Source organism: Odontesthes bonariensis, chromosome 18, assembly GCF_027942865.1.
Source record: "Odontesthes bonariensis isolate fOdoBon6 chromosome 18, fOdoBon6.hap1, whole genome shotgun sequence".
Lineage (NCBI taxonomy): Eukaryota > Metazoa > Chordata > Actinopteri > Atheriniformes > Atherinopsidae > Odontesthes > Odontesthes bonariensis.
The window spans coordinates 11,321,209-11,348,133 of NC_134523.1; the positions used below are offsets into that span (position 1 = coordinate 11,321,209).

Sequence of the window (26,925 nt, forward strand, 5' to 3'; positions counted from 1 at the left end):
CCACATCCAGTATCAAGTAGGCAAACTCAAAAGAGCCTACATACTTTTCTTATGATTGTTTTATCACAAACGTTGTATTTTTGTCAACTATAACATCTTACAATTAGGCTAGCCTAATCACATTTAACCAACCTCATGGTCGCCCTGTAGTATCCCTTTATTTAACTCAGTCTCCCATAATGCACGGCAAGCTACGTCAGAGTCTCGCGACCCAAAGTGGAGATATTGAAACTCCGGCGGCTGTACGTCGTTTAGCTTAAAATCCGTACATTTCTGGGTTTGTCCTTAGATTGCAGCACCAGCTGTGTTTCCAGGACGCTCTTTGAAGTCTCGGTTTCCACCTTAGTGGCTTGTTAGACGTTTCCAAACTATTCTCTTGTACGAAATTCTGTCAGTTTCACTTCCTCACGTGTAACGTCGAAAATGGAGCCTTCCCTTGAAGAGAGATCATCCCAGTTTCTACTAGAAGCGTCCCTGCTGTATCGGGAAAAGTGCCCGGAGATGTCCAGGTTCTTCTTGTAAGAAACTTTGCTTATAATCCAACTTTTAGTGCACCTTTTCAAATGAGTCTTGACCTGCCTGTCCTGTATTGTTGTAATAGCAGCATGTAGGCGCTAGGTGGAAGAACTCGACCAGTGACTGTGGGCTTCAACTGTTGAATCTTCATGTATTCTATTGCTGTATACTGGATATTTAGTTTCTTAACGTGGATATTTCACAGAGAGGCGTCAAAAGTCATCTACTACACTGTAAAGATGTATTGTTTTAAGATTTCAGGCCTTCGTCTCAGTTTTTGATGTGATTTCAGTCATATGTGCCTCAAAGTGTGTGTGAGTCATTCGTGGTTGGGTCCTTCCAGTGGGAGTGCAGCGTGTCTGCAGATATTCTCATTCCACTAGAGATTTATTTTTGAGCTGGACGTGAGCCATTTGTGGGTCCCGTGGCTGCTCATGTGCAGGTGTCTTTAGCACTTTCTCAACAAGCATAAAATGAGAGCAGCACAAGGCAAAGAGGTGATGCAAGCAGAGACGATTACCTCGAATCATCAAGCTGGAGAGCCAGAAAGTCTGCAAGCCTCATCTGTTCTCTGTTTTGTGTCCACACACGCAAAGTACCCCCAACTGTCCATATTAGCATTGGTTCTTGTTATTTATTCTTTTGGTTTTCTATTGGAATACAACAGTTGTCAATGTCATTTCCAATTGGTCTCAGCAGTTCCAGTTTACAACTCTTTGTGTGCATCTGTAATAAGGAAAGAGGAAGGCTTTATCTCCATGTAGGCCATCTGCATTTACAGGTGCACACAGTGCACAGAACCCACCAAAAATACAAAGCTCATTGAGTTTGGAAGCTCATTGAAATAAGATCGATTTGATTCGAGTGCGTTTTGAATTTTCCTGACACTGCAGTGTCAATAAATTCAAAAGCATCCCTTCTTAATGAGGCAGACGTGACAAACATCAGGTTTTTGATTGCTCACTTTGCAGACTTTGGCCATCCTGTCCGTCATATTTTCAAGGTACCTCGCTGCAGTCTCCTAATATACGGTTTTAACGCTCTCCTCAGAACAGCTGTGCTTTTGTCAGCGGTACGGCTCCATTCTGTCACGCTCATCCCAAACCTGTCCTATTGTGTGGAGGTCGGGGCTCTAAACTGGCCTGGTCAGTATGACCCTCCTTTTTCTTACTTTTTTCTTTTTCACTTCTCAACATAGTTTTTGTAAAGCAGTGTGTCAGGAGTCATTGCCTTGCTCTGTAACTACGTATGTCGAAACCTATTAAGTTCAAAGGCCAAGTTGCACCTATCCAACTGCAGGATGGACTGATATACATGTTCACTGAGTATGGGTCAGAGTTTGCGAAGAAAACCCAACTATTCGCAAAAGAAAGATCTCTAAACCACAATTGCTCCACCCCTGTGTTATCATACCTGTCACACAGGCTAGAGCACACTCAGCAGCCCATGCCCCTGAAGTGCACCGACTGATATTTTCTTTTCCTTTTCTTTCCCCTCTGTTTCCTCTTGTCTCAGAACTATAACAGACTGCCTCTTTACTTGGGGTTCTCTGAAAGAATGAAAATCTGGGATGGGAGTCAAACCTCTTACATGGTTTCAGATTGTCTTGAAAGAAAATTTTGCAGCATGGCAGAGCGCGAGAGCAGTAATTTTACTCAAACCTTGCCCTTTTGAAGCTATTAAATCGCCCTCTGATGGGCAATACTACATCTAAATCACGGAAAAATGTCGGTGCTCGTGCAGACTCTTGTGGTTGTTCTTGGTTATAGCCATGTCACCCCCCCCCCCAGGAAATTTGTGGGCAAAAACCAGACATGGAAACAAAAACACAAGTTACTATTGAAACCCCACTCGGAGTCATTTTGCGGATGTGCGCGAGCTCGACGACCACGTTTAGACACTGATCTGTTCCCCAGATTCTTTTTGGCTACGGCTGCCTGCAGTATTGGAAAACATTTTGACCATATTCAGCTATGAATAGCTGCCCAGCTGGCGAGATGCAAATTCCAGTGACCACTGTGTGCAAAACCGAACTTGTTATCATGCCAAAGTGTCAGGCAGAAAGAGACACAATTATTAGCCATGGACAATATCTACACTTGGCACAATGAGCTAATTAAGTGAGCTTCGGCCAAAGGGATGATATGAAAGGCAGCGTAATTGGTACAAAATTATTGATAAGCATTCAGATTTCAGACTTCTTTCATCCAAGAAATGAGAGAGGAAAAAAAAAAAGTAAATGTTTTCGTTGGCATTTTTTCAGACTTGTCCGTAGGAACCTCGGCGTCCTCTCTCAGTTATTCCACTATCTCCACTCTCTTAGTTGGAGACTTGGCCCATACGTCACTCGAGTGTTTGTCTCGTGGGTTCGTGTCATTACTCATTAAACGCTCCACATTGGAGATGGTGTTGCCTCCTACTGCTGCTGCTTTCTTCACCCTCTGTCAGGGCGATGGTGACTGAATGTATTGCTGTGTGTTTTTTGTTGGCATCGGGGCTGCAGTCGTGTCCTTGTCTTACTGTGTTTCAGCAAAGCCGTATCAACGTTTGGTGCCGGCTTGTGTAAAATCACTCTTTTGTGAGGGTAGGTGTGCGAGGGGTGGGTATTGAATGAACTCGATGGCTTGCTTCATGTGAGTGTTTGTGTCCTTGCATGTGAGGTGATGTCATACTAATATAGCTCATGTTGCCAGACCAGTGAGTCTTTTTCTAGTAAGCAACCAGAGCCTGACTTAGTGTACTGATGACTAAAATATGCACATTGTCTGTTGGACAAACAATGTAACGATGGCTTGGTTTTTAAGTAGCCTCAAGTCTTTGTGTATTACACGGAGCTTACATCTGTTTTTTTTTTTACTCTTCTATTGATATAACTCTTCCTCAACTCTTCCTGCTTGAAATTTTTCACATACATATTTGAACAAGTTCTTTGAAACGGCGCCTACAAAAAGAAAAAGCAAATCATACACAAAGCCACATGGAACATTTGCTTTTAAATCATTTATCATGCAAACTATAAATAATGTAATGTTTTTCAGTGCGCCCTTGGTCTATTTCTCCTGTCTTTGTTGCCCTCTTGGGCAACAATTGTGTCTTGTTGGCGTTTTACGAAGTTGTTAACCACTCTTCGACGTCTGCTTTCTGATCTTTTTGACCACCCTTCAATGCAAGTCGCAAAACCTTTTAGACATTTATTGCATCTTCTGCCCATCTCGGACCCTCCCGCCGACATTTCAGTGGGACTCAAACGAGACCTTTGCCTGTTCCATCCTCCCTTATCTGGCTACGAAGACTTTTTCTTTCCCCCCATTATCTCGTCAAAATGTTGAACTCAACTGCAACTCTCAGATATATTGTCTCACGGCGTTTTTTTTTTTTTTTTTAAGCACTCTTTGATATGATACAAATTCATGGTGAAATCAACAAACGTAAACTGCTCAGCGTCTAAGCAGGGAAGCGACCTCAAACCAAAAGGTTTCCCCCAGCGTTCTTCACAGTTGCTGGAAGCTCTCTTCGGTCTGTACCACACGCGTGTGCTGTCACTGTGAGGAAACCCGTATCATTGATTCATCCGTCCAGAGCCCATTACTCTTAAAAGCCCAAGTCTAGTTTTGCTTTTAATGTTAGTTTTTGACAGCAAAGGCTATTTCCTGGTGAATTAGTCTTTCAGTCTTACATATTTTAATGAAACACCATTCACCTGTTGCATCCCTAACCAGACTCCAGTTATTGTGTTTTCTCTGGTCTGCTACCACCTCTTTCCGCTCAACCCCTTTATCCACCGTTGGTGCTCATTTCTTTCTGGGCAGTATCACTTATGTTAACATCTCAGCAGATATCTGTGCGTGTTCAAATGAGCCCCAGACTGGGAGGCTCCTGCTGATCTCTCTCTCTCTTTTTTTTTTTCTCCCCTCCATGTCCATTTCATAAATGGGACCAAGCCTATCTTTATTACAGAATGATGTACTGTAGAGCGTTACCACTCTGTGGGCCTTGAAACTTGGTCTAAATATCTAAACGAGTTCTACTTATCAGTGAATGTTCCTTACAGTAAGCACAATGTTATCCCCTTACGGAAGCAGTAAAATGTTCATAATGCTCTTCATTTTCAGTGACTTGCCTCAGACGGTACTACCGTCTCTAATTAAATAGTTTTTATCACCCTTTCATAGTTGCCACAGCTCTCCCGATTGCATTTCCCAGCTGTCAGCAGTTCATGTTAGGGGTCCAAATCTTTAGTGTTTATCACCACAGCTAAGTATGCACTTAAAAGGAGATGCATGTGTCTCTGCGGTATGCGGTTTGCGAGGGCTGGCTCATCACGGGAGCAGGAGGAAAACAGAATTCCCCAAGAATCTGACATTTTTCACTCTTTGATGGCTCTCTGAGCAGCCCGCTAAGTGTTTTTGGAACGGTGCGAGGTCCATGAGTCATTGTCAGTTGTTTGCAGAATCACACTCCATCTCACTGACAACCCAAACTTTGTCGTCACTTCCAGTACAGTCTGACAAAGCATCTATATAATCTGACATTTTAATCCAGCCACTGATTATTAGATTTGGAAAGGATCAGTGACTCATACCAAGGGTAACTTTGGCAGATATGCATCCAGCTGCATTCAAACCTCACCCAGCATTACAGCCCACCATCTCACATATGACATGGTTGAAAATGCAACTGGAGTGTCAACAGATGCTGCTGTCGCCACCCGTCCACGGGTCAAGTCCAGATTAAAGTTGACCCCTCGCTTCCTCCGCATTTCCATAAGCACACAGCCTCGTTCCCGCCTGTCTCTGTTGCACGTGCGGCCAGACAACAAATATCCCCTCCCCAGTTTAAGCCCCAGTTTGAGTCTGATTTTAGTGGGCTTAGCTGGGGTTTGGTTGAAATGTTTGCACAAATATCTCATTGAGAGTGTTCTATAAGTGGAAGCAGCCCTTTTGAGAGGCGAAGCCATAAATAGTTTTGTGTGATGCCCTATATTGCTTGGGAGAGACCCCTCTGCTTTTCCGGTGGCGTGTTTTCCACTACACATAATGGAAATTGATGTTGGCGACAAACAATGTTTTTTCTAAATTGATTTTTCCATCTTGTAATGGGTTTGTTGTTTCCACAAACGTATGCGGTGCACATGACACAATTATTTCATGCAAGAATAGAATTGAGGTATTATTTCTCACTTCTCATACCTTGTTTATCACATTGGAACAGAGTGATTGGGTACAGTGATGTCATTTGAGAGGAGCTTTTTAAAGTGTATGAATATTCAAGTTGAATTGCATACAAAAGCATTTTTTTTTTTTTCCCCAGAGTTTGAGTCTGTTATAAAATGAATCTGCTAAAGAGATTTTATGTATTAGAATATGTTTTACTATTACAATTTTATTTTTCTCTTGTATGATTTGATCTGATATGATTTTTGATCTTCTCTCTCTCTCCTCCTATCTAGGCAGTGGCCTCTGAAGGGAAATGGTAAGTTGAGATCTTTGCAGCACTGAACAGTCCCCCATTTCATCTGAAATTCTTGTTTTCTTCTGAGATATCTTAAAGTGTAACAACCACATTCTGTATATGGAATGCGGTAGTGAGTAAGACATTTTCATCAGCTTGTCAAGGCTGACAAGAACTCCTCAGAAATCCTCAGTCAAACGCACACAGTCATCCAGCTGTTTGTAGCAGACTGCGGGGCGAGATCAAACGTGCGCACACACACGCACACACACACACACTCTCAGACCCATGTCAGCCAAAACCGCATCAGTAGACCGAGCTGCAGCTTAGCGAAGCCGTTCAGGCTTTTCTCCTTCAAATAGCTCGGGGATTGGTCCCTTTAGAGAGTTGGATGAAGTTTGGTCAGAGGCAGATTTTTGGGAACATAACGTCCTGTTCCAGGAACTGCTGATTTGACTTTTTTTTTTTTTCTTTCAATTGACAAATGCACTAAAATGTGGTCTGTTTTTCTATGCGAATGAAATGAAGGATTCTGTAATTATGAGCAGAGTCTTTGCACAGAACCTTTCTCCGGATTCTAACATTGAGCTTTTGACTACCTGCAAAATGTATGAATGATACGTGTTCGATAATATGCCTCTTTCCATTTCAGCACAACGGAAGAAAAAATTCTCCTATCTGTTGCAAAACGCATCCGTGTGTCCATATTGTTACCAATGGCTGAAGCCTGATAATCATCGGGTGCGGCTGTGGCCCAAGCAGCGTCCATCGGCAAGGGTGCAGAGCATCCTGCTCAGGAAGGCCAGAGGGAAACGCCTGAGTCTGGTGCAGAAAAATCTGCTGCTTCGCTTCCAGAAGTCATCCTCAGTACTGGTGAGAAGACAAAACGACACAACCCCACAGGTGTAGCTGTAAGCCTTTCTTACTCCAAAGAACATTTACTCAGAGACAACAGCAAGCGTGAGTCCTGATTTTGAAGGAAATGAGTGTGTAATGTTCCCTGGAAACTTCTTCCAGATACATGGTGCACGTGGTCTTCACTCTGAGATCTGTAAACCCCTTATATAACAAAGATTAGGGTCCTCAGTGATTGTGCTTTAGAACTGGGGGAGAATGACCAAGTTTATGTCGCACAGGCTTTGCTGATGCAGAACGTGTGAATTGCCTTCAATGCAAGATGGAACTTATTAGGTTAACCTTCCAAAAGTGTTGACAGTTTAGGAAAATATGTTGTTAAAAACATACTGACTACTGTGAATGCACCACTGTGTAAACTTTTTGCGATGAGATCTATTAAAAAGATTGGCATCAGTACTCGGTATCGGCAAGTACTCAGATCCAAGTATTGGTATCGTATCGGTTTGAAAAAAAAGTTGTATCACTGCGTCCCTATTTTCAGTTTTAGAGCTTGTTCGCTAATTTGTGTTTTCAACTTCCATGCACACAGTGTGGTTCCTCTGAAATAGACTGGAAAGCTTCCTTATTTTCTTATCAGTGGACAGTGAATTTCTTTACTCTAATAAAAAGAAAGAAGCATCACCTCATTTGATCCATCCCTTCACTTTTAAAGTTTTGTACTTGAAGGCGGAAACCTGAAATGTCAACAGCTAACACAAGGATGGCCTATTGAAAGTCTTTGATTGGCTTTGCTTAAGTCTGGACCTCAACTTTTAGTAAAGCATCTCTGGATGCCTGTGGGGGAAACCTCCCTATGAAGGATGTGCCAAGCAAACATTGCTACAAAAAGCTGCTAAGTAAAATATTTGGGTGGCAAGTTTTTAGGTGTTTACTTTCGATCAATTTATGAAACATTCTTAAATGTTGTTTTGTTTTTGTCATTGTGCAGCATTGTGTGTATATTGATGAGGGGAATAAAATCCATAAGATCCATTTTAGCCCAACCTGTGGTAATGTATGGTTCTGAAAACTGCTTACAGGTAAAAAAAAAAAATAATAATAATAATTATATATTTTTTTTAAATTACTAATTATATCTGAAGAAGCCCTACATTTACTCTTGAAATGTTATCATCGTTCATTTTTGCTGTTTAGATTGGCAAAGTTATCCATATACATTCCATAGGAAGCGTGTGCTTTTGTTATGGTGCTCCAGTCATCACTGCAGCCTTTCTAGTGAAGCCATTAGGCTTAAATGTTACAGAACTAATGATGGTAATCTGTGCTTTGTTAACACTAATGGTGTTATTGTTATATCCTTTAGCCCTGTATGTTGTTGCAGTGCTCCTTTTGTCTCTGTTTTATTAATGGATGGCTCTGAGTAGTGAGAAATCAGACCTCGTGTTTTGGTCATCACCCACCCACTCTTACATGGTGGAAAAACACAGGAATAGGCTTGTTCCTCCTGCATCCATTAGCTGTGATTGGAGAAAAGCAATAGCCCCTCTGATGATCTGACCTCTACCTAATTCAGCTTTAAGTGGAAATGCTAATGCTTAATTAGAATCTGGTTGGGTTCAGTTGCTTTGCAAGTATTCACCACACAAAGCCCACTGATGCCATTCTTTACAATATATGCGTTGATCCTGAGGGTAAATAGGTAGATGAAGATGGATTAAGGGAGCAGAAATGAAAAAAGTAGAGGGAAGAAGAGCACAGCAGAAAGAAGTAAAAAAAAGAAGAAAAAAAAACTTTATTAAAAAATTTGATTAAATTGAATTGATGAAACAGCTGAAACAATGAATGGGTTTTGAACTAAATTGGACTTAATTATAAGAGCATAGCTGTAGTCACGACTATAACGAATAATGGACCTGCTGAACTCTTACACTGCTGCCCTTATGCTATGTGTTTACACTGAGGTCTCGTTTCGAGACACTCACCAGTGACTGTGCAGTTCTCCTCTTACTCATGTGTCAACAGTCATCATAATGGAGAAAGTCGATGTTGTATCATCACGTGACTTCCTGGTAAACCAATACACCCCAGGAATGTCCCACAAGGTATTTTTACTTTGTTTTCATGGTCACTGGCTGGTCAAGAGGCAACGAGTCTGGCCACATACACGTCGCTGTATGCGAGCTGGCGTCCACCTGTGCTCGGTCAGGGGACAGGAGCAAAGTGATTGGTGCGGCGAAGATAAGAGGAGGCATTTGGAATGCTTTCCTTTCTTTAGCTCCCTGATTCCATGCTGATGAACAGATCATAGCAACCACGGCAGGAAGAGGGACTCTGCACAACAGCCTGAAAACAGATTCCTCTCGTGTGCTGGATGCAGGGACATACTGCTCTTTGTTACTGAAAGGCACCACGCAGGTGTACCTAACATGCACACTCGCTGTACGCACGTGTAAGCATGCTCAACAATCATACTGCCTCTTTACGAAGTAATATAAGCACTGTGTCTGTGGTAGAAAGTTTTCATTTATTATGAGCACCAAACGAGACAATTATATGATGCAGTATAGGCCATCTGAGGATAATCACGACTCCTTGGTGCCTCGCACATCAAACAGGAAGTCCTTTAGAGGGCCAGGGATTTAATACCGTCTCATAGTAACTCCCCTCCTGCATTCTGTGTTCAGCCCTGTTCTGTCTGACATTTTTAGTGAAGAAAAAAAGTTCCACCAATACTTTGTTTAAGGTTTTGTATCCTGACAAGGAAACCCGATTCTAATTGGCATTCAACATGCACCATTGGTACAGCACTGATAACAGCCAGTACAGCTCAAACACTGGTGAAATATTGCACATATGAGCAACAGGTCTGAATGTTAGTCACCAGAAGCATAAACAAAACACAAAGTAATGGAACGATAGCAAATATCAGTTTGTTCAGCCAATATGTGATGAAGGAATTACGAGTTTGGCTCTCAATGATGTTATTAACCAGCCAGCCAGTCAGCAGCTCTGTGTTGCGTGTTTTAACTTATTAGCATTCTGCTCCAGTAGGGAATAGCACCCCAAATCATAATACTACAACCACGATGTTGCACAAATGGGATAAAATTCTAATGCTTCAGTGACATGTTGCATATGTAGATATATATATATATATATTTTAAATGGGCTTCTTTTTACACATCTTGTAATTAGATTGATCTTTGCTGGTTGCCCCTTCACGAGAAGCATAACAACGCACTTAAATCTGTTTGTGTACAGTCTGGCTGATTGTGGATTTTAGAGACTGCTTTGTCACCCTTTGCACCCTGGTGATCATCAGCCACAAGTTGTTTTTTTTTTTAACAAATGTATTTTGGACTGGTACTCAAGCCTAACTGTGATCCTACTGATTTTGAGAACATCTAATATTGATTTTAAATTAATTTGGGGGGCTGTTGTGAGACACTTTGATCTGCTACAGTAATAAATTTCATCACTTTTCTTTAATCTTACAGTATTTTAATTTGTTTTAGGTGTTTTCTACAAGTCGAATTTCATTCATAATCTATTTTTAGTCATTCTTGATAAAATGCTACATCCTGCAAACGTCGTGCGCCTGCGATGTATTTGCATGGGTATTTACGGTCAATTTATGTCCGACAGAAACATGACCGATGCATATACAGCTACACTCCCACACATGAGCTGTTTGGAGTATTTATACTTCAGGCTGTAAATCCCCTTCATTTCACACCATATTGCTTTCCCTTTGGGACGTGTGTATGCGCGCTGCCCTTGGAATGGATGCCACTGCGTGATAGGCTTTCCTCAGCTCTGGAGCTGTGTCTTAGAGCTATTATAAATCAGATATGTTTATGCATGCTGGGCAGGTTATCTAGCAGCGAATATGGAAATAAGTTGAATTGCAGCCTCACGAGAGGGACAGAGAGACCCTAAATGGAGCGAAGAAGAACAACATATTCCCCTCTTTCCTGCTTGCCTTTTTACTCCTCGAGAATACATTTATTGTTCCCAGCAGAGTTGTTTTTTCACAACAGGGGCTTTTTAAGTTTGATTATCTCCTCGGCTCATCAAATGAATTTTGTTTATGTTAATCAAATCATTGCCAGCGCTCAGTTTACCTCTTACTCTTTCTAGTTATTTTGCTTCTTAAACGAGTACAGTGTGGCATGCAAGTTAAAGATGAAACCTTGCATCACAATATTTTAAGCAAAATTGCCTTTTTTTTCTTTAACATTTTGAACTATATCCATCATCTTTTTGAGATAACAAGATGGAAAAAGTAATGGTCAGTACCTACTGACTCTCCTTTAAAAAGCATTGCAGCTTGCAATAGTTTTAATTGGCATTTGTAGTAATCCAAGAAATTTTCCCCCCATAATGGTATCTGAGTTCTTTTTTTATTTTTTTTCCCATATGTTTCTGGCTGCAGCACAACACCCAAAGTACGATTGATCCAGCCCTCTGCTTAACAGTCAGCGAGTGGTTGTCTTAAGGAAATTCTGCACTCGTATTTTAAATTTTTTACTGCATCAGTCCACTGTGGTTCAGTTCTCAAAATCCATCTGGCTTGTTAAGATGTTCATTTGAACATTTCAACTCATCATTTCACTTCAACTCATCACTTCCCCCTTTTTCTTCCATTTGTGGCCACCGCTTTGCCGCACCATTCGTTCATATTCATTTTTGAAGGAAAATATGCCCCTTGCGAAGATTAGAGGAAACGTGAGGCAGCTTTGTCCGTGTGGTGCTTTGCCAATTTAATCTCAGAGAACAGGAAGAGCTCCACGACTGCAAGGGAGGGCGTCACGTACATCGTCACATAACAGGGTGACTTGTCGGGGAAAAGAATGGCTAGATGCTAAGAAATGGGACTCAGTGGGAAGTGGAAACACTCATTTGCCAACTCAACTGTTTGGATTTAAGTGAAGCAGTTAAAGCATGGTAATATGCACGTATACAGTAAGAACTGACATCCCCTGGAAACCGCGGGTCTTTGGATCCTCTGACTCACCAGCATTTGTAGCACATCTCTCCTGTAACTGAATCTGTCAGCATGTGAGCATGTTAATGGCATTCAGTGCATATCTCTCACACAGCCACATAAGCACTGTGCAGCACCACTTATGATAATCAGGAATTTCTAAATACGGATCCGTCTCCAAGCTGTTTTGTTCATTCCTCTGCACTTTGCACAGCTGCAAACTGAAACGCAGCTGGGTGCTTCAGGTGTGTCTCCGGGTCAAAGGCAGTTTGTGAACTGAAGCACAGACATTTACCCCTCCATAAATATGTATGCGCATTTTAGCAGGAAGGATTTCTCAGAGATCCTCCAGAGATTAATGAAAATAAAGTTTTGTCAGTGGATTCAATTTATTTTCTAGACTTAAAGGTCACAAATGCTGAATAGTCTTGGTCATTAAGGAGTGTTGTTTTTTGCTGTATACTTAAACCACAGAACCACAGATGCGAGAGAATGAAAAAGCATGGTCTCTGCATGCACATCAGGAAACTAATAGATTTGATATAAAAAAGTTACCAGAAGCATTATTAATTCCTTTAATTTATCTATTCTGTCAGACAATATCTCCACTTATTCGCTTTAAGAAAATCAGTTAAAGCTGTGATACCTTTTCTGTTTGTTTCGAGGCAGCTCTGCACATGTGATGCAGGATAAAATGTGACCTTTATCAACACCAGCAGAGATGGACTGAAAGAGAGCGGATATTACTTCCTTTTTTCTTTTTTTTTTTTTGTGGCACCGTGTAGCAGCTCTGCATTAAGATCTTGTTTCCCTGCATTTAGCAGGCTGCTTGCTTAAAGACAGTGTAACTGAGGGGCTGCTTGTTCCCAATCCCAGTGAATGGCCACGGTTAGAGGAAAGTTTTTTTTTTTTAATTTTATTTATTTATTTATTTTTTGTTCAATATCGATCCTCCAAACAGCCCTTCTGCTTTCGCGTCTGTTGTGTTGTATAGATTTGTTCTCAAATGACTTTCGCAATCACAGTGGCTCCAGTTTTTTGTTCTCTGTCTCAATATTTAGCGCTAATAAGCGTTTTAGGGCTGATTATCTGTACTACGGATGTTAACAGACATCTAATTCTGTTACTCACTCTGTTATTCTACTCTTCTTTATCCTCCTGTGCGTATCATGCTTCCAAGTTCAAATTAATCAACCTAAGCTGACCTCTGGCAGCAGAGAGAAAGGCAGGAAGAGGGGTATTTATGGAGCAGGGGCTAAATATAGGAGTCCATCTGCAGAATTGACTTATGTGGGTCCGTGTGTGTTTGTGTGTCTGTAAAGGTTTGTCCTCTCACCATTTGACATGCAGCTTTTTGAGTCTCATGACCATTTTAATTACATATGCAGTATGAATACGCTCACGCTTCGGGAATACGTGTCACATGCTGGAAAACATAAGTGTAAAAAGTTGGAAGCTTCTAGAAAGATTTAGATTTTACTGTAGCACAAGCTTGCTTCTAAGAGAACACAACAAATGGTAACTGGGCAGTATGAGTCATCCACAAAAAAGCTGTGCATACCCGTCAAGAGTTGTCATATTTATGAGAGTCCTCAGTCCTTTGTGAAAGCTGTCAAGCCCGTGCATTCACGAGAACTAATATTGGATGCATTTTAATGCAGCGACGTCATGAGACTTGACAGATTAGTCTGTTCCGTCTTCATAATTGCACAATGGACATTAAACTAGCAGCTGCCAACAACATACATCTTCATAACGGCATGCTTTTTTTTTTCTTTTTCTTTTTTTTTTTTTTTTTGGATGATTTATAGGTTTAACAGCAGTTGCTGACACTGCTGAACCGTGCATGATTGCCAGAGCTAAACACGAGTGATATATTTGCATTTGCACGGTTAGGTGCATCTGTCACTGTTTCCATCTGTGTTGGCTCACGTTTTGTTAAGCAAAAACTCAAGCGTGCATATCGCTCAAGGAAGACGGCAGGCGTCTCAATTAGTGTTTTTGAAGGGTCAGGGCTGACCTGAGAGTACAAAGACTGCTCCTGAGTTTTAAAATCATTCTTCGTCTAACCATATGTTCAACCTGGATTTTTCAGCTCCATGCTCCGCCAGCTGTGTGTAGATTGTCGCTTATCGTCTCGCTGCCCTTAAGCTCCAACATTTCACTCTTGCCATATGCTTGATTGGCCACCGTGCAGGTTTGTCTGCTGCCAGGATCCCAAGATGAGAAAATCAGCTCCCTCCGTAGCACCGACTCACGTGTGCATGCACAACATGTCGCAGGATTAGCGTAAATTAAACGGGTACACGTGATGGTTTGGATTGGATTTCAGGTTATTACGATTTCTCATCAACAATGCCAAGCTCTGCGGAGCCGGTGTTTTTGAGTGGACCGCGTTCATTTTTGGTATTGTTGCTGTCCGATAAGGTGATCTGATGTGGCAATCATTGGGTAAAGGTTTCTTTTCTTTGACTGTCACATCAGTGCTCAGTTTGGGCCAGATGATGGAAGTGGGTCCAGAGGTGTTAACGAGAGGAGAGGCGGATAAACTATGTGAGGTCACTTTAGCTGAAGACATCCATCTGTGGCCAGCTGTCTGTCTGTGCTTCATCCGGTCTACTATAAGCCACGCGCTGGGTTTTACAAAGTTGCATCCCCTATCATCTCCCACTTTGGTACTTGTTTGTTTGTAGAAATGTCCTAAATCTCCACAACTTGAATCAGTAAAAGTTTGTAAAGCATGTTTTACAGTGATGAGAGCAAACAGTGTTTCTTTGGCTCTTACCTCCATTTTCCTGTTTGACTCGATTAGATGAAGCTTTAATGATCCACAGGAGGAAATTGGTTTGTTGTAACGGGAATAACAAGAACTATTGACGGGAAGGTTTTATCACATCACTTTGAAATATGTTGAGATGGATGGAATTAGGTAAAATTTGAAACGATGTACGTGCGTCAATGGCTGTCTGTATCATTTGTCAAATGCTTTCCTTTAGTATCGGATGCACAGCAGACTTGACAGGGGCAGATTGCTAAAGATGTGTATATGTCTTTAAATTATCTATGTTGCCAAATGTGTGTTCTCACTCCTGGCATTTTTTTAATTTTTTTACTTACAGCTGAATAGCACATTCCTTTGTCTACAACGGTTCCATTATCAAACGTAACAAATGTGTTATGCCTCAGGGACATTTTTTTTTTACATTCTATCATTTTGTCTCCTTGCAGGGCGTCACCAACTTCCACTACTGAAATCACCTCTCTGTGGATGTTCTGAGAACTTGAAATCTCTCAAAATAAACATGTTGTTTTTGTTGAAATCCTGTTGTCATCATCTAATGACGTGCTTAGATGCTCGGAGGGCTTTGTAAATGATTTCATATTATATTCTTTCTGCGTGAAAGGACTCAAGTGTCAGCAGGTTTCCAAGATGAAAACCAACCTAATTTAGTTTGTTTTTTTGTGAATTGCAGATATTGTTTTAACTATGAAGACTGAACCCTGGACTCACCCTCAGTGTTTGGTTTCAAGGCTTTATAGCAGCACGGGTCCTTCCTTCTATGCACTCACACTTAGGTCTTTCAGTGGAGTGTCGCTTATCCGCTGCAATTTTATTACTTCTCTAAAATACCTATTAAAACCAGAATTTGGTACCGCTAGTATTCCATCCTGTCTCTGTAATATTACTGCAGTTCTTCATGCTTGAGGACACTGCAGATCCTGTGTCCCTGAATAAGTATGAATTGCTTTGTAATCCCCAACTAATTTCACCCTTGTTGAATACGAAACACTGTTCCAGCCTTATCTGCGTCATTAGCATATCTCCGACTTACTTCCTCCTATACAGTGATTGCGATTATTATCGCTTGTGCTTTGCTAACTGAAGACAATTGGTGGTTAATTCAGGAGAGATAAGTTTGATGGATTTTTATTGTCGAACGTTCCCCTTTCAAAGACGAGCTTTCTTCTACTGTTATAAGAGGCTTGCCTATTTATGAGTTAAACATAATTATCTCTGCAGTGTGAATAAAGGCCGTAATATTGGAAAAAACACAGAGCAAATCTTATTTCCATATTTTGTTTTGTTTGTTTTCTGACAGCATTGTATCCAGTGTTCTGTGTGTGTGCAGAACTGAGATCATGTAATATTTTCCCTCTTTGTCAATGAATGCAGCTTAACTCAGTCAGAATGTAGAACTTTTTTACATGTAGAAATGATAAAGTCTTCATTAGTTTCACGTGCTCTTGTTTATTCGAAGTGCCCTTCTGCAGAGCATTGGTCAGTCCTCCTTTGAGCCACACCCCTGCTCAGAGGTGGGCGGGTCAGTTGCAGGGTTTGGTCTTTATAAAGCTGGACATGCGGGCTCACGTTGTAAACACTTTACACTCAGTCAGGCAGAAAGACAGAAGAACTCAGTGGTTCTGCTTCAGCGAAACCCAACTCTCCAGCACTTGCTCCACCTGTCAGAATCTGAAATGGCTACCTTCGTATCGGTGAGTTTTCCGTCTCCTCAGCATTCAGGGCTGTCAACGGCTTTGCTCAGATTGGCTGACCCACTCATTGGTAACTCGCTCTAACCAGTTTTATCCTCCTGCGGCTCGGACGACTTGTGTCCGTGATGGATTTAAGTTAGTGAGGATCCGGCAGGGATTTTGAAGGATCTTTAATCAACAACGTATTGAATTTTCCAGAATCAAGGAAAGTTTCCTTCAGGAAGAAAAGTTAAATTCGCTTTTCATTTCTGCTGAATAACTTAGTTGAGGCTTGTTACTGCAACTGAAAACAAACCCTTTAGCTCATCCTTTACTCAGAGGAGTTTCATCTTCTTGATAATCTGATAGCCTTTAATGTGCTGAAATTGAGAAAACGTTTTCTTGTCTGATGATTGTGGTGCGTCTTAGCAGTTATCTTTATTCTGCTTTAGCTCTACTAAAGTGTTTGTGTTATGAAAGTTTGAATGAGTAACCTATTAAGTTCTTATTTAATTACTGAGGATTTCATAACCGTGCGCGTGAGTGCAATGCACTGTTGTTTTTTTCCAAAGTCTAACTACATGCACTGTACTGTTTACTGAAACACGAGTGGAGGGTCTCAGATGCTCACTGTTGATTTGAATCATGAGGATCTTATAAACAGGGAAATGCGCCCTGTGACTCTCACAAGCATCTACATGCTTGTCATTGCGGTAAATGTTTCAGCTGCACGTGTGGAATGTGTCAGGAAATTGTCTTGATTTTATCTTTTTAAGTCCAGGCATGAGTAAACTTACCCAATGTCGTAAATTTCAAATAAAAACAAAAAGGAATTTTCAAAGCGGGCTGACTGACAATTTTATAGCATCTGCACCCTGAATAGGTGAAACTGCACAGCAACAGTCTCAACTTGCCCCTCTCATATCTGTGCAATTGTTCAGGTAGAAGAATGTTTGGCAAGACCACAGGAAGAGTCTCAGCTGTTAAGTCGGTGTCCTCTGGTGAATTTGCTCGCTGGGCTGCATTGTAAACTATTTCTCAGCTGTGAGATGGCTGTATATGTGGCTGACGTGAGAGGGGCTTTTGTTCGCCTGCGTCACTTGGGGCATAGGAGAGGCACTCATTGTAGAGCACTGGCCCTCCACAGCCGCTGCTTTACCTGCCCTGTGTGTCCCTAAAGTCCACCTGTCACTGCAAAGACCCGACAAAGTCACAACAAATGCGTGTGTCCCTGAGAGTCGGGCAGCCGTGACGATAATGGGGTCGAGAAAGGAAAATAACTTGAATGACAAAAGCCTCAACCTCTTACATATTTACATCAGTTAGTATATAGATAGATCATATACAAAAGTAGTTTCTTTAAAAAAAAATTTTTTTAAAACTGCTGAATTTCCACCAGGTTATTCTTGTGGGAAAGTCTTGTATCCTTTCACCTCAAAACTTCTTTGTGAGAGGAATATAGATGCAGGCCATGCAGTATTAATGGATGTTCCTTTCCTCTCATTATCCCAGATGGCCACCTGCCATGCTTGCAGTAAGACATCCAGACACCAAGGGATGAACAGGGATTTTATAGCCACCTTCTCGAAGACCCACAGCACACCAGGGAGTGTCGGCAAATACAAGACCCCTCAGTCAAGCAGCAGATCCAACACGACGACCCCAAAGACTCCCAGCAAAGACAAGACTCCTTCTCAGACACCTCGGTAAGTTGTATGATAGTTGCTACTATTAATATCTCCTGAGCCAGAATTGACAGCATGATGTTGATTGGATAACTTTGAGGAAGTCAGAGAAATCCGAGAGGATGATGTGTTAGGCCTGCAAGGATCTAAATGATTAAGTTTATCTATTCATCATGAAAAAAGCAATGTAGCAGCGCGATTTTTGCTTGTTGGATTGCGAGATCATATATTGGTTCTCAGCCCACTGAACAATTCCTGTAAGCAACAAAATCTCAGCTAACTCTTATCTGATCTTTTCTTTTCCCGATCTTCTTCTTTCTCCCCCCAGGTCCTCCATCTCTTCCAACGTCTCAGGGTCAAGCTCAGCCTCCTCCAAGTCTTCCTCTAAACCGAAAAACTGGGTCGTCCAGCGTCTCAGCAAGATTCTCCTGCGAGAGGACAACCAGGGCAGCAAGAAGGGGGGCTTGAAAGATTTTCTCTCCTCACTTTGAAGTTCTCCCAAATGATCTTTTTCTGTATTGGTACTCTTAAAAAAAAAAAAAAACATGGGAGTAGTCCTACGTTGTAACCCGTTTACAGCTAAGGCTAAGGGGGAACTCCAGAAACTGGCTTCAGCTCCCGAGCCGCTGTGTGAAGGGTTGTACTGTTGCTGGGCTGATTGAAATGGCGCTCCTGGAATCCTTGCAGTAATAACTGGGAGCATTAAGCTATTAATCAGCTGCCGCATCTTCTGCTGGGTCACAGAGAGAGGGGAGTGCTTCTCCCGTCTAATTTATAACATGCCTCTTAAACTCCTGAGCTCCTAAACTGGAGTGGTCGCAGTGAGCAGATTGTTTGGAAATAATTCTTCTTTATTTGTAGATGCTGCAGCATCACACTGTATCATGTGTGGCATGAGAAGCTGGTTTAAATTCCAATATCCTCCATTTTTCTTAAAGTTAAAAATCATACATTTCGATGTGGAAAAAAAATCTAATTGCTAGTCAGACCATGTGATGTAAATGTTTTGCATATATCGACTGTAACAGCTCTTTGCTGTTTGTAGTTTGAAGAGGTGTCTGTGTAATTTCAATAGTAATGGTATATGATAAAGAGGACACGCTCACAGAAGTACATATATTATATATTTTGAGACTTGCTTTTTTTTATTTGCATACAAATTTGAAAATACAAGTCACCAATGACTGTATTTGTGTTTACAGTGTAGTTTAAGACTCACCAGGTGCTGTTTACATTGCACAGGCACATCTGCATAAAAACTGTACAGAAAGACTTGATAAACATAGTTGTTTGAGCTTTACACTTCTTGCTTCAGTACTTCCTTGACTATGTGTTTGTGAAAGGTTACTATTTTCAGCATTTTGTGAAGAACAGGAATATTTAATGCAGCTACTGCATTTTGTACTGCCTGATTATGTGCCGTTTTATCTGCTGTATAATGAACAGTTTGTGTTTAAATTCTGAAATACCTCACATTTCTATCCAACTCACTGTGATTCTCTTAAAACTTTTCACTTTATTAAACTGTGATGTCTGTTCTTACTCTGCAGCTTCTTTTTTTTTTTTTTTTGTCCACTCACGTGATACGCATTTATCATAAAGGTGTGTCTTTCCAACTCTTATTTTTGTCCTGACAACAGAGGCATGTACTGTTGAATATTCTGGTAGGACTCACAGGGCCAGGGTCCAAGGGGCCTCTATTTGAACAACTGTCACTATTTCTCGTTGAAAAGTCAAATTACTACAGAGATATTAAAGTACCACAAAAACAAAGATGATCTAAAATAGAAAAAATGTGACTACACAGAGAGGAAAATGGCCACATAAATAAGCAATGTTGCAACAAAAAGACACAAAGAAATTTAAATTGTCCACACAAAGCTGTACAATGACTCAAACCGGGCACAAAGCGGTGGACCGAGGTAAAACTTGAGTTCATCTCAAAAAAGTCGTTTTGTTTGGACATGAACAAGCAGGTGTAAAGGGGTCTGTTGTCTCATAATCGGTAAATATCTCGTATTTACACACCCAAATTCTTCATAAATGCTTAGTGTATAGATAGAATCGGAAAGGACGCTTTTTTTACGGCATTTTCAGAGAAGCGGCTGTTTTTGCGGAAAGACAAAGTGAAACAAAAAGAGAGGAACAATTGAGGTCCAAGCAACATGTCCCGTTTTATCGGTGACGGCCTGCAGGTGGCGCTAGACTTTAACTAACTAACTCCACTGCACAGGAAGTACAGCAGCACCAGACCGAGCTATGTTTGCTAGGTGGCTGCCCGCTAGTGCGGTAAGCCGACGTATTGAGCGGAATTCTCATCAAAAATCCTTTGTATGAACTACAAAGTATCAGTAACTTAATGTTTCTTTTGGGGCTGTTGCTTGTTGGTGTAAGAAACAATGTCGGGAAGAAAGCGAAGAAGTGAGAAGGACGACAGTCGAGATCACAAGAGACACAAGTCATCTAAACATAATGTGGAAAAACTCAAGGCGCAAACGAAGAAACTCAACCAAGAGGTCCAAAAACTGGAACACGTCGAGACTTTGTGAGTAACCTCCGTCTTTTTAAACGCACAAACTTACGCGTGAAATATACATGTGACTTCATTAATACTTCCCAGGAAATTCGTGACAAATTTAACACAAACTTTGCTCCTGGTAAATTGTTTTTGCAGCATCATAACTAGTGTCTGATCTTTTCTCCACGCAGCTACGAGAAACCTCCTCCAGGACTTATTAAGGTAACGTAAAAGGCAGTTAGTGAATGCTAAATAGCTCACAATAAGTTCATTTTTTGTTCTTTATTTAAAAAAAAAAAACACGCCTGGCATGTGTGACAGTGACCGCCTCTGTTCGCAGGAGCATGACGAAAAGCCCGAGGACTGTATTCCTGCTGAACCAGGAAATGAAGAGGCTAGGAGCTTCCTGGCACACGCCCCCACCAGGGGGCTTTGGATGCCCCTGGGGAGGGAGGTGAAAGTGATGCAATGTGAGTACATGAACCCAATTTCGATTTCACCTTTGAGTGTAAGAAGACTTTTCACAGCCCTGCAGAGGTGAGGGATGGGTGATGCCGTTCTAATCGAGGGGATATAGCTCTTTGCTGCCAGGGTTATAAGAATAAAATGCATTGCAGTATTTATTAGTCAGATTCTCCCCACAATCGACATCTATGCGTACATTTTTACCCTTATACCGATGGCAGATTCTAGCATTTGAAGTGAGGTCCACCTAGAAACTCACCGATTTAAATGGTGTAATTATATGAAACATTTTCCAGTAACAGATTAAACATTTGTACAGGATATAATTTGATACATTGTACACAACCTTCCATTGTTATTTGCAAAGCAATAACGGTGCTTAACGGTCTGGAACAGTAGGAAGTTGTGAACCTCGGATGACGCGTGGGCAGCAGTTTTGACGGGCATAAATGTAACCACAAAAACTTCACATATGCACACGAGTCTATTGTTGTTTGTTGTTATTCTGACAAACACGATTGGTAACGGCATCGTGAAGTTTACTTTCTGTCTTTTCGACAAAGCAAAGACTGTCATTATGTTGAGTGTCCTTTCATTTCTTCATCCCACATGTTGTCATGCAGCCTGAGCGATGGGTAGCTTGGGAGCCACAAACACACATAAAGGATATGAATACGCAGAGAGCCTGTCCACATATCTGCGTTAGTTTCTGCAGAATCTGAACGCGCCTCGTGCCGCTCCGTTCTCGGACAGTGTTTTCACTGTCAACAACTGTTAACTGTTAACAACTTCATGTACAATCCCTCTCCGAGAATAAACTGTGAATCACTAAAGAAGACTCACAAAAGCTGCCACTTGAGCTAAAGAGCAGTGTGAAACCTGTGAGTAAATGCACATGATATAATAATAGGCTACATTTATTTTGATTAAACTACATTTAGCCAAGAGCCCCTCAGATGCTTCTTCCAAAGCGTTAATTGGCACATCGTTTAAGCTTGATGGCAGATGTGAGTAATCGTGGGTTTACACGCCTATATGGTCATTTACAGCAGGTGAGATTTAACCGCGATAACTGATCGTATCCTGTTTAGTTACCGTTGCAGGTGAGGAGATGCAAGTGGACAGTGTGGAAAAAAAACGATTTTGGTCGGAAGACGATATCTGCAGATCGGATACCGTGTCGTTTTTTAAAATTCTTTTACAGGCTGGAGATGCAAGCGCTACGGTCACAGGACGGGAGACAGGGAGTGCCCTTTCTTCATCAAAGGCAACCAGAAACTGGAGCAGTTCAGAGTGGTGAGTTGGTCGACTGTTATAGAAGCTGTCAAATAACGCTCTAAACTCAGAAGGCCGGACGGCCCGAGTTGAGGCTTGGGCCTGAACAGCTTTGCTTCAGCGTATCTGTAATGGAACAATACCCTCTACAGGAACGCTCAGCCTCTGCAATAATTACCATAAATGCAGTTTTGTCATTTTATTTATTTTTATCTCCAATGTATTCCGCCAATATATCTAAAAGTGCTTACATAAGACTGTTTGGAATATGCTGTGTCGACAATGTTCTGGATCTAATGTGAATTGGTATATTAAATGTCTTTTCATGGTTTCTGTTTCCACTTTTTCATAGTGTATTATTTTCATCTTTTAGGCTCACGAAGACCCAATGTATGATATCATTCGGGAAAACAAAAGGAATGAAAAGGAAACCAGGTATGTTCGTGCATGTCTCTGTCATGCATTGTGCGTGTGAGCTGAAATACAGAATTTTTCACCTGACATGAAAGGACAAAAGGCAGTTTTGATGCCCCGCTCGGTCGAATCCTCTTACAGTTGCAAACTTACAGTGTTTTACACTTTGTGGGGTTTCTTTTTTACTGTCTTCTCAGCAGAGCAGCAGGGATTCCACTGCCAGTTTCTTATAAAAATCGTTTTTGACAGCGGCATGCTTGAACTTTAGGTTAGTTCACCATGAAGCCTTACTGCAGGGGTGTTTGTATACATGCAGAGCAGCAGCGTGTGTGTGTGTGTGAGAGAGAGAAAAAGAAAGAAAGAGAGCATGCATTGCAAAAAGGTTATTTAAAGGCCAGAGGCACTTTGAAGTTTTAGTTGCGTGTCTGTGCCACATTAATTTTGACATCTCCTTTGAAAGGGAAGTGAGACAGGCCAAGCTCTCCCTGCATGTTTTCCTACTGCACACCCAGTGTTGTGTCCGAGGTCGTTGAAATGACCGGCATCTGTATTTTGAAGGAGGGTTTTTCTTTTCTTGTAATACTGTACACGCTGACAGTAGGACTGTAACCAAACTGGTTATATTTCACCTCACCTCCTTTTTTTTTTTTTTTTTTTTTTTTTTTTTTGGCTTTAAATGTGTCTTTAATTCCGCTGATATATCTGAAATTTGGATGTATATTGAGCTATATGTACTCAAACAACACAAATTGCCTCCATGTTTATGAGAATAGAGCTTAGTTGGTGTATTTATTTATTTTTTTTAATTGAATTTTGTTCACATTTTCAGTATTATTCCTTCTCTTACGCGCTTCTACCGGAATGTCTATACTCTGCACAGCTCTTGTTCTTTGTGAAATCCCCCCTCCACTGTTTGGCAAGGCCTCACGTGTAGCTTAGATGGTGCCAGTAAGCTAAATTTGATATCTTTGTCCGAATTACAGTCGGCTAAGTACAAATTTCCTTCTTTTATTTCCCTCAAAAGACTTTCTTTGCCAAGGTGCAAGAAAGAACGCCGGTTTTGGTTGCTGGCTTATTCGGGTGTTTGCATACATCTGTTTCCACAAGCTGTCACGTCAGCGGTGAAGATGAGCTGTTAACTGAGCGGCTGCGTTTTTAGCAACATTATCACACTTACATTTGCACACGAGAGTCGGTGACCGACGGTTAAAGCGGGGTGTTTATTTTTTTTGCGCTGCAGTTGTCAGCTGTTCGCTCAACTCGTGACAACATATTCTCACAGAACTTGTTGAATTCTGGTTATTGTCCTCTTGGAAGCGGACGCATACACATGTATCGCACTGCGCTCATGTCCACTTTGATGAAACTCGATCTGATCTCTGAAGAAGAAAATCTGTGCAGCACTTTTTCTCGTCTCCCCTTTTCTTTTATCTAACTCGGAGCACAGCTCAAAAAGTCGAGGTCAGTTAACATCAAACTGACATGTGGTCACTACATGTGTCCTTCTACAGTAACTGTTATCTAGGGGGGGGGTGCTATCAAGACTAGGCTGTGTATCTACATGATATCTGTTTAAACAAGATAAGAATATGAGACGGTACTCTATATGTTAGTTTAGTTTGATCGGTGTGAGATCCAAAGTGTTCTGTTAATCATTCGGCTCCCTCTGATCTTCACGGCCATAATGACTTCTGAGGGACACTTCATCAGAGCGTGCCAGTCTTTTCTTAGAGAACCTCTTCATCTTTCATTAGAAAATGGTGCACTTCTGTTATCGCTCAGTGCTCCAGCTGGGTTTTCTGTGCCAGTTAGAGAGTGTTTGCGCCAGGTGGCCTCTAAAAGATCCGTTCACCTTTGTTTCTGAGGGATTGGCAGTTTGGCGCCTCCCTGCTCTCTCGGACAGAGCAGTGGATAAGGAGGTTTGTTTTGTTTGTCACAAAGACCTAGTTAAGAAGCAGCTGACGTCACCTACAGTCTGTTGTGGCATTTGTTTGCGTTTGCGACCAGCTTGTCTTACTGTTTGTTTTAGTCGTGAGAGGCTGGAGTCGGAGCCAGCCCACAAACCTACAAATGCTAATAAGATGACATTATTGATCATCTGTTGGCTTGAGAGTTTTTTAGCCATATATTCAGCTTCAGCTTCAGTTTCTACTTCGCCTCATCTGTGCTTGAGCTGCATATTGAAGTGACAGGATGACCTCATTGTTGAGCCGTGTCTTCTGACGTGTGATCGGACAGTCCCACTCGCACCTGCAGTGTTAACGTTTATCTAACTCCACAGGCCTGAAATGCTGGTGTTGGCACAGAGGCTGCTCAACGAGCCGAGCACCGAGTCAAGTATCAGCTGTGTTTTCCTCCGCAGCCTCAACTCTTAATGCCACTTCCTTTTCTCTCTCGTGTGCCCTTCCTGTTTGTAGGATCCAGCAGCTGCAGCAGCTGCTGCAAGACACCACCTCCTCCGACTCCGACAGCTCTTCTTCTTCCTCCTCCTCCTCCTCCTCCTCGTCCTCCTCATCATCATCACACCACCATCGGAGCAAGAAGAGCAAAAAGAGGAAGGACAAGAAAAAGAAAGACAAGAAGAGGAGAAAAAGGAAGCAAAAGCACAAGTCCTCAAAAACCAGTGACCGCTCGGATTCGGATTGAGACTTTGGGACATGCTGGCATATTGACCTAAATACTGCGTGCTTTACTGGTAGAAAGAGGTAAAAACGGCAATTATAGATCATAGACTAGTGAATTGTGTGTTGCAGAGTGCTTCAGAAAGAGCTGCTCTCTAGAGACTCCCATAAGCCTTCTTCTGCAGGTTGAAACTAAAAAACTGAATATTCACTGTGCATGCCTTCTCCCATCTGTTTCATTCATTCAAAGGTCAGCTCCGAGGAATGCTGTATTTACAACTTCTTTGTTGAATCATTCAGCGCGGGGTCAGTTGCTTTAGCTGCCCAAGTTAGTATCCTGGTGCATACTTCCTCATGTGAAAGACTCTTTACTGTATGGACAATGAGCCAAAAGCTATATGGAAGCAACCTGCTGGTGGAAGAGATAATGTTCTTTCCCAGGTTCTGTATGTCAGCGACTACAGAAACATAAAGAGATTGTATTTTCCACCACAGTCAGTTAGCCTTGCTGTTGTAATAACAAGTGACTGTACAGTCCAAATTAAATGTTGGGTTGCAGTTTGAATGTTTTCCACATAAACCAGAATGTTTAAATGCTGGTGACTTCACAGAAATGTTTGGAATGATTTGAGGTTGGAATATTCTTATTTGCTCTGAAAAAACCCACAGAAATGGGGGAAGAATGTTTGCAAATACATTCCCGTATTCTTAGAATAAAGATCGCTTTTTCTCCCAAGTTTACCCAACGTCAGGCAGGGGAAAAAAAACAACAAAACTGTTTATCACTTTGGCCTCTTCTTCATTTCTAACATTTATGGTGACTTAAGATGCTGAAGATGGTGCAGCAAAACATTTCAGATATTTATACTGTGAAAAAAATGCATCATAGGGTTGGAGGGGGATTGATGATTGCTAGAGCTAGCATGGAATTCTGGGAATATTCCCTTGCCTCTTTAAGGTTATTTCCTAGTCTGTTATCCTCACGCTGCTGTGGAGCAGATCTCCATCGACTAATCATCGAATTGTGTTCTCCAACAACAATAGTGTGTCATGTTCAGCTCACCTAAAGCTGCTAGAACCAAGATTTTCCCTGTTGGCCACATTTGAGGAAAGCCAATGCTTCTCCCCCTCTCAAACAACGTGTATCCCTGTGGATACGAACTGGAAACATTCCCTTTTCCTAATGACCCTGATAGGGCGTCAATTATAGCGGCCCCACAGGGACCAGGCCAACCATATTTCCATTAAGATTTGAGTCTGGGGCCTTCTGAATAGTTCAAACGGCTGTGGGAAGTAAACATCATATGTTTGTGTGAGGAGTTTCATCTGAGCGTAGCAGGTAATTCAGCCAATTGTTAGCCCGATTCTTTCATCAGAAGCCCAAGAACAAGCTGGAGAAATCTTAAGTTAAACAAAGTATTTATTCGTGCTCACATGTAAAGTATGGCGGCGACTCTCAGGAAATCCGTCAGCCCGAGCCCCGATATCTGGAAACATTTCATATTTATGTTCACCTTTATCTCACAGAGCTTGTACTTACACTCGACAGAGTATAATTGGCCAGTTTTCAGTGACATGAGCAGGCCACCCACCGTCTTCTTCATGTTCTTTGGATGTGATGTGAGAGAGTGTTGTGTTAGGTGTGTATCTACTGTATCTGAC

The 26,925-nt window shown here is 41.6% G+C and overlaps 2 protein-coding genes across 2 annotated transcripts; both read left to right on the forward strand.

Moving 5' to 3' along the window:
• The first annotated feature begins 216 nt into the window (after window positions 1-216).
• rmp24 (ribonuclease MRP subunit p24) lies at window positions 217-19,508 on the forward strand. Its single transcript, XM_075449428.1, has 5 exons — window positions 217-518; window positions 5,966-5,988; window positions 6,620-6,840; window positions 17,798-17,991; window positions 18,299-19,508. Exons 1-5 carry the CDS (start codon window positions 424-426, stop codon window positions 18,459-18,461), a joined length of 696 nt encoding a protein of 231 aa, XP_075305543.1. The 5' UTR covers window positions 217-423; the 3' UTR covers window positions 18,462-19,508.
• Window positions 19,509-20,200: 692 nt separating this feature from the next.
• On the forward strand, window positions 20,201-25,828 carry rp9 (RP9 pre-mRNA splicing factor). The gene is made up of 6 exons (XM_075449287.1): window positions 20,201-20,515; window positions 20,680-20,710; window positions 20,829-20,958; window positions 22,158-22,249; window positions 22,602-22,663; window positions 25,060-25,828. The coding sequence occupies exons 1-6, from the start codon at window positions 20,370-20,372 to the stop codon at window positions 25,286-25,288; spliced, it is 690 nt and encodes a 229-aa protein (XP_075305402.1). The 5' UTR covers window positions 20,201-20,369; the 3' UTR covers window positions 25,289-25,828.
• The last annotated feature ends 1,097 nt before the right edge of the window (window positions 25,829-26,925 follow it).